Source organism: Culex pipiens, chromosome 3 (assembly GCF_016801865.2).
Source record: "Culex pipiens pallens isolate TS chromosome 3, TS_CPP_V2, whole genome shotgun sequence".
NCBI classification, from domain to species: domain Eukaryota; kingdom Metazoa; phylum Arthropoda; class Insecta; order Diptera; family Culicidae; genus Culex; species Culex pipiens.
The window spans coordinates 67,587,633-67,606,750 of NC_068939.1; the positions used below are offsets into that span (position 1 = coordinate 67,587,633).

A 19,118-nucleotide genomic window follows, 5' to 3' on the forward strand; every position below is an offset into this window, starting at 1 on the left:
GATGCAAAATGTATTTTACTGTAGCATGGTAATTTTGACAAAAATTACTGACAGCTCAGTAAAATATGACATTTACTGAGCAATCTCAGACTATAAGGATGGTCCTAGTCATGTTGTTAAAAATAGCTATTTTTAACAATAGACAGCAAAAAAGTAAAAAACGTAAAATGCTTTAGAGGTTGTTTGGAACACTCAAAGGGACCTTAATTGTTTTGTTGTAATAATGGTCAACCATTTTTTTTTCATTTCAGCGTCTTGGTTAAATGAAAAGTACTACTACAAACATTTCATTAGGGCACAAACCCAAAAACCGCGATTCGAGAAAATCGCTGACAAAAAGTGGACAACTTGTTTCAATTCCTATTCAAAAAGAAAGCTTGATTGGTGGTATTTTTACTGATGATACGATAAAACACATCATTATCCTCTACTCTGCTTTAAAGCTTCTTAATTTATGTTGATTTTCGCGATAAAACTCATAATTTAAAAAAAAATCTCGTTATTGGGCCCTTTTAACTTTCCAACTGTCGTTCATAAAGGGCCCTTTCTAAATGCAATTTCGAAGAGAACTGAAAGGGCACTAAAGCGCTGTCACCTGATTGTTGTTTTTGATGATGTTTATAGGCCTTTTTGTTTTGTAAGAAATAATGAGGAATTCAGCGTAAATTTTGATAATTGGTGATGTTTTGTGAACGAATGGTGTAGATAAGGTGTGTGAAACATAAAAATTCTTCAAAAGTGTACTGAACAGCAGCCGCGGGGTAGTATTAAATATTGTATTTCGAAGAAGATTGTTCCTTGGTGAAACGTAAACAAAACTTTGTTTTGATGTGAATTAGTGTTAAGAATGTATGAAAAGTTCACTTTATAACATAGAAAGTTCCTTAACCACGAAAAACTAACAAAAAAGAAAAGGGCACAATTGAACTTTTTTTTCTGGTTTGGAGTGTGCCCTTTATTGTTTTTGTTTTTTTCAATACAAAATTGTTTGCTATCAATCTGATTCTTAGAGGGCATGTAGGGAGTGTACTAATGAATGGAATGGTGCAATAATCCCAAATGTTTATGTTTTGGTTTTGTGCCCCAATGTATTGTTTGGCTCGAAATGTGTTTAGAGAAAAAAGAATAAGTAACAGTTAGCGATAGTTGACAAAGAAATAAAAGGTATTCGTTCTAAAATACGTTCCACGTTAGGATGATTACTGCCAATACATTCCATATTCATGAGCTTCCTCTGCTACGAGATTCAGTGACCACCCAACCACCCACTTTTAGATTTAACTCTGCTCTACCCAGCTAGCTCGTATAAATTCCACGATAGAAGTGCAAAGGCAAAGTTATTCACATTTCTGTGACACGGCATTACTTCATCGTGTTCATATTGCTTGTTTATTTTACTTTTTTTTCATTTTTCATTCATTCTCCTTCTCTCCTTCAGCGCTGGCTGGGGCTTCACCGGCCAGACTCGCCGACCAGACTACTGGCAGCTGCTTGCGTTGTTCCTTCGACTGCCGCCTTTGGCTGTTTTGCCTTTGCCATGGCCCGTTCTGTCTGCCTGTCTGTCATGAACAACGCGGAGAGGTAGGGCGGAGCTATAACGAACGGCTTGCCTGCCGGGAACTGCAGCCAATATACGGAGCGAGGGCCCCTGAGCCCTGCTGCTGCCTGGGTCCACATCCCCCGCCTTCCACACGTTTGATGCACATCCGACAACCTCCACAGGCCAACTATTTTGCTTTGCCGTGTGGTCAGGGGATTATCAAGTGCGTTGTGGGATTGGAATGCTTATTTTGTGAAATTTTGGGAAACAGGTTTTTGATAGTTTGGAAAGATTTTTCAATTATTAGCTAACGATTTATTTTAACAGTACAAATTGATAACCTAACTTAACTAGCATTACGAGCCTTCTACAGTAGTGGAGTTTATATTTCTTTTTCAAATACTTTTGGTTTTGTTCTTAGTGGATCTTTCAGCCGTTGTGGTCTCACCGTTCCTAACTGGGGGTTATTTTCACTTCTCAAGCGAATAGTTTCACCACGATGGCCAACAGGACGGTGGCCGCCGACAGGACAACGCTCGAGGCACCCCCGCACACGTCCGTGATGCAGGACGCGAACGTAATGGCGTGGGCGACAAAGTTCTGCTCGTACGCTCCGGACAGCATGAACGCCCACGGTCCACTCGCGTACACCATTGCGTCCTCTCCCCCGTTGACTCCCGCCGTCATCGGAACCGAGGCCGAGCAGGTTCGTTCCTTGGCAGGGGTGGCCGCATTCTGCAGCACCGTCACCGGATCCAACCGACCCTCGGGGAGCTTGTAGTACGAGTCGAATCCCGGGCCGGTGGCGTACGACACGCTGAGGTACGGCTTGGAGTCCTGGTCGCTAGTGCCGGCGGACACCAGAGCGTCGGTGTCACGTGCCTGAGCAAGAGTTTTTTTTTTGTGGGAAGAGGAAAAAGAACAAAGCAAATATGGGTGGATTAGAGATTGGGGTTGTGGTTTGCTATGAATTCTTTAATGAGAACTTTGTTGTCATGAAATGGTTTAGTCACTAAGAATATAATCTCATGTAATCCAATTATATAATACTAGCTTAAAGTGAAACCTACCGGATATCCGGGCAGCGACAGCGTACTTCCAACGTCGTTCAACGAGACAACCAGCGAGTTTGTCTCCGAAACCATCATGTGGCCCATGTCAAAGGCCATCGAGTAGTGCGCCACCTGCTGGAACGCCTTGTTGGGTTTGTTTTCCTGGTGTGCCCTCAGAATGTTACCGTCCTCGACAAACAGCAGAAACCCGTTCGAATGTTCCTTCTTCTGGAGCATTTCCAGCGAGTAGTGCACCATGCGAACCAGTGGCGGTGTGTCCGGGTTCTGGCCGTTGCCCACGTCGGCGGCGTACGGTAGCTGGTCGTAGTCGAACAGCCCCAGGAGGTGGTCAATTTTGGATGTGTCCAGCGCGGCCAGTTCTCCCTGAAAGAGATAGAGTTGACAGACGTTTGAATTAGTGCGGGATTAAAATGTATGACAAAAGGTCGAAAGACAAAAGGTCGAATTTACAAATTTTCGAATGTGGACAAAAGGTCGAATAAATAGTAGGTCGAAAGGATGAGTCGATTTTTTTTAATTTTAACATAACGTCACAGTCGAGGGTTTGTTAAAATATTACGTCCAGTGATTTTCGGGATTTTAGACCCCTCCCCTCCCCTGTCACGCACTTTTCCTATCCAGGTTTTTAAGCGAAAATGGCGTTCGATTGGTGAACGTCCGAACTGTCAAAATCACGCAGTAGCACCAACATTAGAAAAAAAATGTGGTGGTCATGCCATGGCACACTTTTTTCGAAATGTTGGTACCACTGCGTGATTTTGACATTTCGGGCGTTCACCATTCGAACGCCATTTTCGCTTAAAAATGTGGATACCTTTAACATAGGCTGTCACAAAATCCAAGACCCCCCCCCCCCCTCCCCCTATTCATGGACGTAATATTTGAACGAACCCCATCAAGTAATTATTAAGATAATCATGAACAGCAATAACTGCAGCAAGAACAAATAAGTACAAAAAGGAAAAAAAAAAATACTTAGTTTATGAATGTATTCAGACATACAGTGAAAATATGCCACACTTTTTATTCAAGTGCCCAAACACCTGAATAATTGAATAAAATCACATCGTAGATCTAATTGGTTTTGTGTTTCAACATCAATCCAAACCACTATCAAATGCAAGTGTTTGGGCGGTTGACTTTTTGGTATTTTTTAACATGTTATTTTCATTCGGGTGGCTCAAGCTTTTCAATTGTTTTGCTCGTGAATTTGTCCCACCATCTTGAACTATTCAAAGTGATGAGCAAAACACTTGAAAATGATCATAAGATCTAGCCAAAACAGGCACTATTCAAAGTCAACGTGATTATCCACATGAATTTAATGTGTTTCACTGATTGATTTTTGCGCGACTTTCATCGAAAGCTAGAAGCGAGGCAAGAACCAATAGCACAAAAAACTCTCCCGTCTTCAACTGGCCGGCCGGCGCAGTGGTAGCGTGCACGACTAGCAAGCGAGAACCTGTAAATTGCTTGTACGTACTTTTATTTTTCAACACCATTTAAAATTCAAATGTTTGGCTATTGACATTATTTGATGGCCAATCACAGAAATTTCAAGTGTTTTGCGATTGATATTTGAGTGCTCTGTACAGCAGGGCCAGATCATGTCTAGAACACTTCGTTGAGCTGTGTAAGTTTTGCTCAGTGTAAATTTCAAATTGTTTTCGAAAGAACTGCTCATTTTTGGTCTCAAAAAATGTTTCTAATATTCAAGTATGATTAAATTAAGACTTTTACTCATTTGTATTTGTCCCTTCGGCTTTTTGTTCATTTTGACCTTTTGTCCACTTTCGACCTTTTGTTCTTTCGACCTAACGTCTTTTGAATTTTTCTAAAAAAAAATTTGATGGGAAAATTATATTAAGGGCCCTTACGAAAATACGAAAATCATATTCTACTTTTGGAAATTTTGACTTTAAGGTCACATATGAGCAATTCTCTACCAAAACCGGAAATGGATTTTATTTGTATTTTTTTACTTGGCTCAAACTTTGTGGGGGCCTTCTCTATGACCAAATAAACTATTTTGTGTGATTGGTTCATCCATACAAGTCTCCATACAATTTTGGCTGCTGTCCTTACAAAAATGGTATGTAAATATTCAAACAGCTGTAACTTTTGAGTGAATTTTCTGATCAATTTGGTGTCTTCGGCAAAGAAACTTCGAATTCGACTACAGGATAACACGCCCATTACGACAAAAACTGGCTAAATTTGGCATCGATTTAGTGTTCAGCAGTAGAAACAGCCAGTTGGAATCCATCTTAGGTTCAACGAAAGACCCCATACCGACTTTAGGCAAACCCGGCATCTACAAGGTATCCTGCGGCCACTGTGATATGAGCTACATTGAACAAACTAAGAGATTGCTGCAAACCAGGTTGGATGAGCATATAAACACATATGTCAAAATTGCCAAGGAGGAAAAACGGAAAGGATTTGTCCCCCATTTCAGGTCAGCAGTAACCGAACACATCATCGAGGAAAAACATAACATCACAACTAGCGACGCGGTCATCTTAAGACACATCACAAACCCATCGAAGCTGGTTGTCGCCGAAAGTTTGTAAATCTTCAAGGCAGGCAACAAACGTTTACTCAACAAGGATTCAGGTAACGGCTCAACGTGGCTGTTTAAGCTGTTACCCATACAGGCACAAAAGAAGAACGAGGAGGTAGTACCTACAGTAACTACAAATACGGATACACCAGCGATGAACCTTCAGTCGAGAACAGAACACTGATGAAGTCTGCAAGTAGTAGACGAAATACGTATCTGTCAAGATATTAAAAATATATAGCGGAATGAAACGGAACAACTCGTCTCTTTGTATTCACATTCTGCTAAAACGCTCAACCAAACCACAATCAATTTACGTGTTTCTTTTTCTTAAAGCGGCTATTTCTCAGCAACCCGAGGTCCAATCTTCAATGTCTTTTAGACAATTTTATAGCAAATTTTCTGAACTTTTCAAAAAAAAATATTTTTAGAAATGGTCACTTATGATCAATTTGAAAAATTGAAAAACTGCAAATATTTCGCTAAAATCAAACATTCGGTGGCTATATCTTGAAAACGGAGCCCTTTATCAAAAAATCTAAAAAAGTACTTTTCGATTGCAAATTCAATTTTGCATTAAAAAATAATGTCAAACTTGTTTTTGCATGAAACTTCGTTTTTTTTCCAAAAATCACTGTTTTTTCAAAAACTCGGCGGCAGATTTTTTGACCATGTTTCTCTATGGCTCAAAAGTTGCGGATTTTTGTCCTTTAAAACATATCAAAAAATAAAAAAATAAGTATTTTGGGAATTTGAGTTTTAGTGAAAAAAAAGTTGATAAAAAAATTTGCAATTTTTTTTCCGTGTACCTATACTTTTTCTCAAAAGTCCTCAACAATACCTACAGCTTTGCCCAAGACACCAAATTGATCAGAAAATTCAATCAAAAGTTACAGCTGTTTGTATATTTACATACCATTTTTGTATGGACAGCTGCCAAAATTGTATGGAGACTTGTATGGATTAACCAATCACACAAAATAGTTTATTTGGTCATAGGGAAGGCCCCCACAAAGTTTGAGCCAAATCAAAAAATACAAATAAAATCCATTTCCGGTTTTGGTAGAGAATTTCTCAGATTCAATTTATTCAATTCAATTCAATTTATTTTATTAGTAAATAATCAATTTACAATTCCGTATTTCTTATATCCTAATAGAGTTTTGGAGTTTCTTTCAGCTATGATTTGAACTATAATTCATTTTGATGTAATTGGATATTCTAACAATGGATTTGGCAAGAGAAGGAAAAATTAAAAAAAAAAACCTTCTAGATTTGCTAAGGAAAAAGATAGAAATAGAAAAGCTTTAAACTAAATCACAGTATGTTTTGTCTATTGACGTCGAAAAACTTGGCTGCATTGCAGATTCAAAAAGTATCAATACTTTATTTTATTGATATTTTTCGGTTGAGTTACCTACCATAAATGGCAAAGGTTTTAAAATTCTTTTTACTTATCAAATGAAAAAATGTATGCTGTTGAATGATCCGTGCTATTCTAAATACAAATCAATTTGATACAAAATTGAATATCATTATGATTTTGAGCTAGAAATCATTTAACACATCTCTGATCGGTCAGCTCATTGCCACGAGATCAGATTCGTCATCGGGATCCAAAATTACCCCTTGGAATTTTACAAAATCGAATAGTTTTCTGGGCAACTCTTATGGAAGTCATCTGTCGTGCATTTTTAAACTTGATTTCCCTTTCTTTTTAAAACCTCTATATTTAATAAAGCTATGCAATCTTACGATAACATATTTCTAGAACAAATTATTCAACATTACGCACGTTATCCGCCTCATAATTACTCTGAATTCCAGTTCACACACAACCCTTCTCACACCATCTTTGAAGTTATTTATAATTAATCGGACACATCAATTCATTCAGCCTGCCCAACACACAAACATGAACGCGCAATCATAAAATATAAAAAAAAAAGATATTCACGCTTACCAGCGATAAAACCCGCTCGTATTTGACGGCGAGCATAAATGTATGATATAAAATATAAAACACAACACACAGCGTTCCCTCCAAACTCCCAACATCTACTCCAACCCTCGTATGACCCTCGCACTGCTCTTCGTAATTTGATTTTCATTCCATTTCATTTCGGTCCCCTCGTGCAAGCGAATCGCCGTCGTTGCCAGACTTCCCCCTTTTGCACAACTCATTACCCGTGCCAGTGCTGCCAGCGCACAGGCAAGCATAATCCAACGAACTCTTTAAAGTGTTCGGTCGGGTAGGAAGGTTCAACGGGCGCTCAACTTTAAAAAAAATATACGAGGCAGAACAAACTCGGCTCGACTCGAAGCGAGAACCCTCCTTTTCGGGAGTTTTCTGTTTGCTGAAGTTGGGCTTCACCAGAACCCCCTCTGCACAACTTTAGTTGGTCGGACCGACCGTCGCTCGTAGGCATGGAAATGACTGATGCGGAAAGATAATGAGGATGTTGTTATTACTTAGTCTGTTGCCTCGTCGTCGTTCTCGGGTGGTCTACTTCTTATTCTTCTTGGTCTCGTTTTTTTGTGGTACGTTTCCGCATTACGGACATCCTTCCGGTTAGAGTTCCGGCGGGATGGGACCTTACAGTGTGGTCAGCGAATTGTATTATTTTGAATTGGTAGTGCTATATATTTCTCATCATCGCATCATTTCTCATCCCACAAATTGTTAGTCCACCAATTTTTGTGTAAAAAAAGCGACCAACTGGTATGGGGTCAAAAAAGAGTGAGATTTTGACATTAGGCCATTGCAAATATTTTTCAAGTTTTTTTTTGCGAAAAAAACTTTTTGTCGATATCTCGATGTTTTGAAAACTAAAAATTGAAAACAACTATGCGCGTGTAAAATGCAATTTTAAGCAATTTAAAGTTTCATAGCCCATTACAGCACACAGTTATGTCACTATCAAAACGAAAAAAAAATCATAACAGTAGTTTATGCAACAAGTTGCAAAAAGAGGATTTTTTCAGCACGAGTCGTACATTTATCCAACGATGTTCACCGAGTTGGATAAATACGACGAGTGTTGAAAAAATCAAGTTTTGCAACGAGTTCCATACAACATTTTTTGCAATTCCGAAAAACACCCATTGAGTGAAATTTTAAGTCAAATTTCCATGTATTTGGTCAATAAATCGTTTAAATCAAAAAAATGCTGAAAATTGTTACATTTCGAAACAAGTGCTGAAAAGTTCAACTTTTCAGCACCCATTTCAGTGCTGAAAAGTAGAACTTTTCAGCATTTATTTTGAAAAGTGTTGCTATTCGATTCTGTTATGATTGGTACAGAAAAGTAGGCTACTTCGTCGTTCAAGAATGACAGAAAAAGTAAGTAGTTTCACGACGGAATTGCAAAAACATATTTTTTCCTAAGGTTCTAGAAGAAATATGCCCATTTTAAGCCTAATAAGCGGTCGTGTTTGAATGGTGCTGGATAATCTGGATTGTTCCTTGAAATTTACTAAAACCAAGTACACCAACGACCAGAGCAACTTTTTGTGAACATTTATGTTTATTTTCACTTTTACTAAAAGTTATTTTATTCCTTTTTTGGGTCTGCTTAGTGCTGCCAAAATTAATGAAATTCTAAGCGAACACTCACGAAAAGAAGCATTTATAGAGAAAATTTCCTGGCATCACTGGCTCACTCCAACAGGCGCTGCTGGTGGTGTTGGTGGTCACCCTTTGTTCTTTATTTGCCTTCGCTTCTCGCTCGGTTCTCTTCAGTCTTCGATTGGAATGGGTCGCCAAAATTGAAACGTCAAAAGACTTGGTGCGTTTGTTTTTTTGATGGCGCTTGCTTATTATTTACATGTTTTGGGATTATTTTTCAAGTGAGTGACTAACTAATGTGCAAAAGAACGTGTTGCCGGTAGTTGGAAGCAATTTCATATCTAAGCGCTTTGAAAACATTAGCGCAAGTGAAAAGATACGGATTGAGATTCGTTGAGCAGTGTGGATGTGTGTTCCAACAAAATGATGAGAAATGGTCTCGCAAAATAGAAATTATGATCAAAAGTGCATTCAATTTGATCTTTTTGGCCAGTAAGTGGCATAAATTTGCGTGCTTACTCGAGACGGTGCTGGTAAGTTTATAGCCTAAATAATGTTTTTTTGGAGTTTAATCGAGCATCAAACTGTCCATATGATGAAGATAGGTATTTGATTAGAAAGGGTACGTCAATTTCCGATCTGTAGTGCAAAATATTCGATTCTTTTTATATTTAAAATCTGTTATCTTTTTCCTTAAATTTATATGTTTGGCAATGATTCTTAAAACACTCTAATTGTGTTGTAGGGAGGAAACAAAAACTTTAAATAATGTTTACATTGGCCTATCAAATTCACATACCTCTTGAAATCTTCAACTATTAAAAATGCTTAGATTTATCAAAGGCTTTTGAATTGAGCCTATGAATCCATATAATTGTTTAACATGATTATAAGTTGTAAAAATATTTCAAATTTATGTTGATTTGTTCGATCTATCTTTTATTAGAGATCAACTAAAATGAAATTAACTTAAAATTTTCAAACAAACCCTCGGTTTTCGTTTTAAGTCGAAATAATAATACCAACATGCCAAACAAAACAAAGCCTTCAGAGGTTATATGTCTCGACTACCAAGAAGGGCTTCTCGCAAAAACCAACATCGTTGGCACACGAAACGATGCAAAGGTTTCTTCGGAGCAAAGAGTATTTTTGCACAACAAGGAACGTAAGGAGCGAATGAAGCGAAACAGCAACAAAAAAAAGCGTCGCCGTCGTCCTACAGAAGAATGCAATTGACGTGAATGATTTATATCAGCCATTTTACATCGGGGCTCTGCACGATAAATCAAATTCAAATCGGTCGAATCGTGCACGGCCTGGCCTGGCCTGGATCTCCGACGAGACCGTTCGTTCGTTCGTTCAGGGATGTTTCGGGGGACCCAGTTGTGTGTCGGAGTTTGCCGCCGGCCCGGCTGGCTCGTCGTCGTTGCAAAAATGGTCTAGTGTCACTCCAGGGCTAGAACAATGAGCGTGAAGCTGTATGCTACGGTTGAGTGAATAGTTGGTATAAATCAGATCGTAGTGTTATGTTTTAAATATAAGTCTAAGTAAAAGTTAAGCAATACTTTCACAGCTCAGACAAATTTTAATAAGTAATAAGTTTAGATTTTTTTTATTTTATAAATATTTAAGGCATTGAATGTATTTAATCATTTTTTATATTTTGAACAACTGTCCGTTTGTTGAATTTGTTTCCCCATTCATTTATAATATTTATATATGTTTTTGTAATGTTAGGATTTTTTTCTATAAGATTATTTTAAGCTTAAAAAATCTGTTCTCAAATGTTTGGAGAAGATTCAAAGTGGGTTGAAAATGGATTTTTATCGATTTTTATATACATTAAAGCCCGTCAACAGGTTGGGTTTAAAACAAAGAGGGTTAAACTAAAAGTAATTTTACTATGGAAACTTTGGCTACAAATTAGTAAGGTCAACGCAAATGCAAAGTATAAATATTATCTTCTATCTCCCTTTATTTTCTTTTTTCCCCAAATAATCAAAACTAAAAAAATACCATAAAATGATATTTTATTGCATAAACTTGTTCATTTTAAAATGTTAACTTTGCCAGTTGATCAAGTGGGAAATTTGGTATATTAGATCCGAAAAGGTACGAAATATTGTAAATTATTCAATCTTCATCTGCCATTTTTATATTGTTAAGCCTGATCATCACTCTTCTCGGTCAACATATTGATTTGTTCAAAATAATTTAGTTTCAAACATTATTTTGTATTCAAGGCTATGAGTAAAATTTAAATTGTTTCTAAGACAAATGTCTTAACATTGGAGTAACCAAAAACTGAACTAACCTTAGAACTTTATTTTTTTATGTAATTACAAGTACAACATTCAATAATTTTTGTAAAGAAAAAAATACACAATGTTCTATTGATGTAATTAACATTTTTTCGAAAATTGTTCGATCCAAATCATCTTTTTTCATTGAACGCAAGAATATATTTAGAAAAAATCTCAGGTTATTTTTGCTATAGGTTCCAGCATCCTTTTGTAAGCAAAGTAGATTTTGATTCGGTTTTAAATCATTTTACGATAAACTAATTCCAAAAATGCTTCGAATCGTTCATCTCATGAGATTTTCTTTTAAGTGGTTTATTAAAAAAAATGGCAACTCAATTGCAATAAAAATTCAGTTTGTTTTAGAGATAAATGTAATATAGTGCTGAAGTAATGACAGATTGGGCATATTGCCTACACAGAAAAAAAAATCATGGTTATATTACACCTGGGAAGGGGTACATCTTTTATGTCAGAAAAAGGTGTTATTTTACCTCTGGAAATGTGTAATTTTACCACTTTTCTGGTGTAATGTCACTTTTTCAGTCTAAATTGAGGTAAAATTACATCATAAAAGAGGTAATAATCAACCTTCCAAAATTACAGTTTCCAAATTTATATTATTTTTTCTGTGTACACCTCCCGATATGAAACTTGCTTTGGAAGTATATAAAATTAATACATTGTTAACATTGTATTATTTAATTTCAAATTATATGATAAACACAATTCCATCCAGAGAAAATCAAGAAACTTAGCTTAGTTTGACAATAGAAATCACTAACCAAATTAGTGTTGACTAAAATTTTAAACTACCTGAAAAGTCTGAAGTTATTTTTCTCGGTAATTCTTAGAGAAAAAGTAAGTAACTGTGCCAATTTTGAGCCAAATCGAATAAGGTTAAAAGGTCGCTATTGCTCGTTGAAGTTTGTATGGAAAAAATCGCAAAAATGTATGGGTAAAAGCTAAAAAATTCAAAATTTCACCTAAAGGTGGCGTTAAATGCGTCGGATCATTGTCAAGCGTGAGATTCTTACGTAAAATTTTATGACAAACAACTTTGGGAAAGACGGCAAAACGACCCGAGTTAACCCTGATGAGTTATGAGCGATTTAAAGAAGACGTTTCTGTAAGAAATTATTTTTTTCACCAATTCAACGATCTATAGCAACTCTTAAATCTTTACCGATTTCACTCAAAATTGGCAAAGTTACTTATTTTTGCCAAAAGATTCGAGTCAGCGGGTTTATCTGAGGTTGATTTATTTAATTGTCACCCTAATGAACATCAACTTGTTGCATAAACTACTGTTCCATTCAAAGAGTACTTTTCGGGATTGAATTTTATTTTTATTTTTTTTTTTCGATGCAAATTTCGTTTTTTTCAGCACTAATCCGGTAGAGCCTCGTTGAATAAATGTTAAATTGTGCTGAAAAATTTTAATTGGCAACTTGCTGCATGAACAAGCGATAACAGATTTCTAAAATATAATTTCTTTGTTTCAATTTTTAGTCAAGTTCAAATCCCTTACTCCTTCAATCAATTCTGTTCGAGCTCATCGAACCATAAAGCTCAATTGCCCGGACTGTCAGACAGACAATTCAATGCTGCACCAGCATAAATTCCCCAAGCAGTGCAGTTCAGTGCCCAGTGTTGTCTTCCTCGTTCCGACCGATTTTCTTGATTGATTGATTGAAAGAAATTTTGCGCCATTGAAAAAGTTTCGCTTCACAACGCTCTCTCTCTCGTTCTCATACTGATTGAACTGCAAATCGTCGTGGTGCAATCGCATGTTACTCCGAATTGGCCGTCGGTGCCTCAAAAGCGGTTATTTGCAATCCGGCTTGTACTCCTATAGAGCCAGCCAGAGTGGCTTAAAATGTCACAACAACGATAATCGCTTTATGGTGTGGGTGGTTCGGGGCCGGCGCGGCATTTGCAGTGCGGCGTGGTCGGGGGGGGTGCAGTGGGTGGTCAAAAGGTAGAGTAGCGTGGCTAGAGAGCTGTTATAGGATGGCGGTGTGGCTGAGTTGGGGGTAAGAATGGTGGCGGTTTTACCGGGCTTTGTGGGGGCCATTGGGGGATGGGGGTGGAGGCTGGGCGTTGTTGTTTGTAGGGGGGGGGGGTTTGGAGAGTATTTTTTTTTGGGGTGTGGTGGTTTATTGGTGGACTTTTGGTGGTGTTTGTTCTGCTGAGAAAAGAGGTTAAAGTGACCTGAATTGGATGAGAGTGGTAGGTGAGTGCTTTTTCGTTTTTTGTTTGGAGGTGTTGGGAGAGAGAGTTGAGAACAACTTGGGTGTGGGGCTGGTAAAACGGTGGCGGGGGGGTTGGGGTGCTGTAAGCTAGATTGGGGCAGGGGAGGAGGGCGTAGGAGGCTTGACAGAAGAGTGGGGTGAGGAGGGCAAAGAGGCCGGAAAGGTTGGTGTAAGAGAGAAAAGGTAGAAAGGAAGGCAGAATTACATGGGAGAGGGGTGGGGGTTGGGAGGGAGGAGATAGAAATGTTTTGTTGGTAAGGTTATGGGTTGTGTTGTTGTTTGTAGATTTGGGGGAGGCGAGTGGTGTTTGAGGATAGGGGGGTTGGTATATTAGGGAGGGATATATGGGGGGTTTTTGGGTGAGTTTGGGGTTTACCATAATAAGGTGGGTTTTTGTTTGGGTTGAGGAGATTTTCTTTAGGGGGTAATATCATACTACTCGGTTTACCGCTGGCCAATCTTAGCGGGGATCTGCGGGGACGCGTGTGTGGTATACGCTCGTATACGCAGTTAGGTTTATCATCCGGCCGCCTCTCGTTGTTTTCAATGTTTGTGTTGTCGACCCTCCGCTCGCGTTTGCTCCCCTTTGTGACCCCCGGCCCCTGTCCTGTTAGATTCCGTTCTTCTCTTGCTCCGTTTTCTTCCCGCACTTATGCCTTCATGTTTTCCGGTCTTGGTTTTCTCCGCGTCGTTCTCCCAGCGGGCGTCCGCCGAGTGGCCATACAGGGCGGCGCTGGAACCGGCGGTAACGCGAGATGTCGTGGCGAAACCTGTTGCGAAGAAGAGACGGACGGGAAACCAGTTAGCGAGCGTCAGCAATGCGAAATAATGGGGTGTCGTCGTGCTATCGGAGTGATACCGGTAATTGGAATCGATAGGAGTTGATTTGAAATTTAGAAAATACCTTAAAATTTTGCATACCCCCTTTTATAATGTTGTTTTCATACCTCAGTTTATATCTCAGTGATATTTTAATCCTAAATTAATTTAAGATCTATTTGAACTAAGATCTAATTCACATTCCTATAAAATGCATAAAAAATAAATGAACTCAACTCAACTAAAAAATAACCTTTTTTTTATCTCAACAATGAAAAGAGGGTACGAAAACAAAATTTGAGAAGCAACGATATCAAATTTTTTTAATGACTTTGCTTGAATTAGTTCTACATTTTCACTTCATAAACACTCTGGAAAACATTATCATTTCAGTATGAAACCCTTATTTTAAAAATTCCACTTTTTATTAAAACAACTCTTTTTATAAACCGCTTCTTCCAAAATCAATTGCAAAATCTTCCTGTTTTTATTTCAATGCGCCTGAATGCATAAAAACAAGCTTATTTAAAAAAAAAAACATTTTTTAATAAACCTTTTTTACATCTAACATTTTTTAGTATTGCTTTTTAAACTTTACGAAACATAAATATTCTTCAAAAGATAGTTATGAGAAGTCAAACCGGACCAATTGGAACAAATCCGGTCTAAATCCGTTCAGCCAGTAATCCAGACTTTTTTAACACTCATTTCCACACATAGACACTTGCTCAGAATAAATTTTAAAATACCATAAATCTTGATTCACTTTTTCCAAAAATCTGTAGCAAAGCTTTAATTTATATTCCTCGACTCTGACCAATGACGAGAAGCAGGCAAAAATAAATCAATAAAGATATATTTAATTTGAAAAAATATCAAAACCTACGATTCGATTTTTTAAATTCATTTTCGAATTAAAACAAACCACAAGTACACAGCTAAAAAAGTAGTGATCCAGCTACGTGCAAAAGACCTGAGGGCTTTTGTTAATTTGATTTGGTTAACCGCGGTGGATTTTCTTGAAATAATTCGAACTGTCAAAAATCCACCAAAGCATCTACCACATTGATCGCACAAAAATCTGTGGTAGAAAAGTATGCACCGGTAGATGCTTTGGTGGATTTTTGACAGTTCGAATTAATTCAAGAAAATCCACCGCGGTTAACCAAATCAAATTAACAAAAGCCCTCTGGGTGTAAAATAAATATTGCATTATTTTATGCAATTTTATGTGATTTTACATCCTGAAATATCCCATCAGTATGGGAAACCTACTTGACCGAAATGTCAAGCTCATATATGCGTTTATCCATACAGCTTTACATCGATCTGATGGCTGAGTTGGCTAAGGCGCCAGTCCTTACTGTTGGTGCTGGGTTTGAATCCCGTCGGTTGCAACTTTTTTTTGTGTGTTGCAAAAATTGTACATGCAGTGTGTAATATTAAGAGGCAGTATTTGTAGATTCTGCTCGGTTTGTTCTAGAGGTCGTATCGAGATGCTCAGATTTTGATGAAACTTTCAGCGTTTGTTTGTCTATGCATGAGATGAACTCATGCCAAATATGAGCCCTCTACGACAAAGGGAAGTGGGGTAAAACGGGCATTGAAGTTTGAGGTCCAAAACACATGAAAATTCTTAAAATTGCTCGCATTTCCGTAAAAAATCATCAATTCCAACTCTTCTAGATGCATTCGAAAGGTCTTTTGAAGCACTTCAAAATGTGCCATAGACATCCAGGATTGGTTTGATTTTTTCTCATAGCTTTTGCAAATAACTGTTAAAAATGGATTTTTTTAAAACCTTAATATCTTTTTCCAACAGCCTCCAACACCCATACTTCCATAGGTCAAAAGATAGGTAATTTCATGGACTATAAGCCTTTGGAAATAACTTTTTGGCCAATCGCAGTTTTTTTCATAGTTTTTCGATTTTTCTATAACAAACATTTTACAACGTTAGTTTTTGCCCTGTAGGTCTCCATAGCGACACTTTTTTGTCTCAATTTTGTCATATTCGGAATCCTCGAAAAATTTCACGTTAGTTAGAAATATTGAAATTGTAAATTTGATTTAAAAAATAATCAAATAAAACATTTTCGAAAAAAGAAATAGATCTTATTTACCTTGTGATCAAAACGTCAAATGCCGTATTAAGTAGGCGAATATCTGTTTTACCCCTAATCCGACAAAATGTTAAAAAATATTTTAATTCATTTTAAATGGCATTTTTTCCAATCAAATTTACAACTCCAATACTTCTAACTAACGTGAAATTGTCCGAGGATTCCGAATATGACAAAATTGAGACCAAACTGTGCCGCTATGACGGTCTACAGGGCAAAAACTAACGTTGTAAAATGTTTGTTATAGAAAAATAGAAAAACTATGAGAAAAACTGCGATTGGCCAAAAAGTTATGTCCGAAGGCTTATAGTCCATGAAATTCGCTAACTTTTGACCTATGGGAGTATGGGTGTTGGAGGCTGTTGGAAAAAGATATTAGGGTTTTAAAAAAATCCATTTTTAACAGTTATTTGCAAAAGCTATGAGAAAAAATCAAACCAATCCTGGATGTCTATGGCACATTTTGAAGTGCTTCAAAAGACCTTTCGAATGCATCTAAGAGAGTTGGAATTGATGAAGTTTTACGGAAATGCGAGCAATTTTAAGATTTTTTATGTTTTTTCGACCTCAAACTTCAAAGCCCGTTTTACCCCACTTCCCTTTGTCGCAGAGGGCTCATATTTGGCATGAGTTCATCTCATGTATAGACAAACAAACGCTGAAAGTTTCATCCAAATCGGAGCACCTCTATACGACCTGTTACACATTGGTGAAAAACTCGCTCTTAAATGTTTATTTTGACGAAGGTGATGTTCATGCTTTTGCATGCGATTTTACCATCGGATGTTTTGCTGTGTAGAGCATTTTAGAAGCAGCTGTGAAAATTAATCAAAAAATATTGAATGATCAATTAGGATCTCCTTTTTGAAGATATTGATCATAAAATATCCCTATCGAAATGCTGATTTTCACATGTAAATATACAGCGAAATGACCTTTGATTGTAACATGCCATGGATAACACAATGTGAATTTTAATAAAAGAAAACTTAAAACAGTTTGAGCTACATATTTCGTTTTTAAATCTCTATTTAATTTCGTAAAATGACGATGAATAAGTTGCATTATATATCGTGAGTAAAAATTCAAAATAATTTGAATATTTTAGGCAGAAATCAGGGTTTTATTCAATTTTAAAATAGTATTTTGAATAGTTATTTATTTCTTTGTTATTATCACTACCAAATGCTGCAAAACTGTTTGCAAATTGAGTTTTTCCAAACTTATTTGAAAAAATCACATATATAAAACTCTCCTTTTTTGAATGGTTTTCGTTTGGAGAACCTTTAGCAAATTATTTCGATATTAAAATTTTGAAGTCTTTCAGATGTAAAACTGGACAAAATGGAATATTTTGTGCCTGGCGGCAATATTTTGTTTTTTGAAGTATTGTTAGTTCTCATAGTATTTTTTCCTATACACAATAATACTAAAATAAAATATTTTTGCATTTATTTCAAGTATCTCTTCGAGTACCGAGACATTGCCGTGAAATTTCAATGTTTTAATTACAAATGCCAAATAATTCCAATTTTTGAGTCGTGAAAAATTACTAGCCCAAAAATGAGCCTCCAAGTCATCCTATTGATATGTCTCCTGAGAACCTAGGAGCTGCCGATCAGGATACCATTTGACTGTGTATTTTAAAGATTTTAGCTGTTTGTTGAATATTGTATGTTACTTGATTAGAGCCTACAATCTTTATTTGCTGTATGTTTATTTTTTCTATTTTAAAATATTATAAATTAAATAACCCTCCTACCTCTTCCCCACTTTCCAAGTCCCAAATACCAATTCTCCCAATTCCACATCCCTCTAACACATCACACCAAACTGGTTCAGAGCATTTGGTACGGTATGTCCACGCAACCTTCCTCCCCTGTTGATTCTGATAAATGTGGTCGGTTCAAAGAATGTGTCTCTGTAGTTAATGCAACGCAGTAGGTCTGGCCGCTTTAATTTTTGCTGTACATTTTCGGGGTTACTCGGCAATCATCAAACAGCAAGCTCTTCCAGCATGCTTCACTTTTGTTCGATTAGATTAGATTAGAATAGACAGATAAAAGCTTTGACAGACAAAACGTTATGGTTTTTAATCCATTCTTAATTCAATCGATGGTATTTCGTTCAGAAATTATCCAGCTCATGTAACACATTTTGTCGAGTTTATTTCAATTTGTTCCGAATTTTATTAAACTTATCGGATATTTAAGGTTTGTTTTTTTTAATGCAAGATATAAAATATTTAAGGTGATGAAATTAAATTCCAGGAATACCGTTATTTTTTTTTTTTTTTCAAATCAGATTAAAACTCTTCAAACGCTCTCTGAACCTTGTTTACATTGTGTAACATTGTTACATTGCTACCTTATGAAATTTGCCCCCATGTAATTCCTCGCTTGCCCCTTACTCTTTACAGCTCAAACACTTGTAAAAACATCACAATAAACACGAAAGCAACAAAAAACAACACCTCTTTGCTCAACATCAACTTACCGACCACCTTGCCGGCGTCGAGTGCCCACTTGGCGATGGACTCGAGCTGTTTCACCTTATCGCTAGTGGCGACACAGTCACCACGTTTCACGGTCGGATGCATGGCCACCGTGCCCAGGTTGCTCTTGACACCGGTCAAAAAGGCCGTCCCGGCACAGGCACTGTCCGGCACCCGGCTGTCCACGCAATAGGTCTGAAAAAAAGCAATTTTTTTCTCTAAAAATATGTTCTCTATCCTTGAACTCACATCTCCCACATCCGGCACGTCCCCAATATTTCATTCCAACCTTTCACCGAAAATGTGTTCCCAATCAATAAACACTGACAAATCATAAAACATTTTGCACCACCAACCCTCCCTATAGATTAAGGTAAAAAAAA

The 19,118-nt window shown here is 37.2% G+C and overlaps 1 protein-coding gene across 1 annotated transcript in view; it reads right to left on the reverse strand.

The window, feature by feature from the left end:
* Positions 1 to 1,840: 1,840 nt before the first annotated feature.
* Positions 1,841 to 19,118, reverse strand: part of LOC120420907 (alkaline phosphatase, tissue-nonspecific isozyme-like) — a 31,558-nt gene continuing 14,280 nt past the window's right edge. The window contains exons 3-6 of the mRNA XM_039584028.2: positions 18,738 to 18,930; positions 13,950 to 14,069; positions 2,611 to 3,008; positions 1,841 to 2,422 (exon numbers count right to left, since the gene is read on the reverse strand). Coding sequence (XP_039439962.1) covers positions 2,018 to 2,422; positions 2,611 to 3,008; positions 13,950 to 14,069; positions 18,738 to 18,930 — 1,116 coding nt within the window. The 3' untranslated portion in view covers positions 1,841 to 2,017. The remainder of the gene's footprint in view (positions 2,423 to 2,610; positions 3,009 to 13,949; positions 14,070 to 18,737; positions 18,931 to 19,118) is intronic.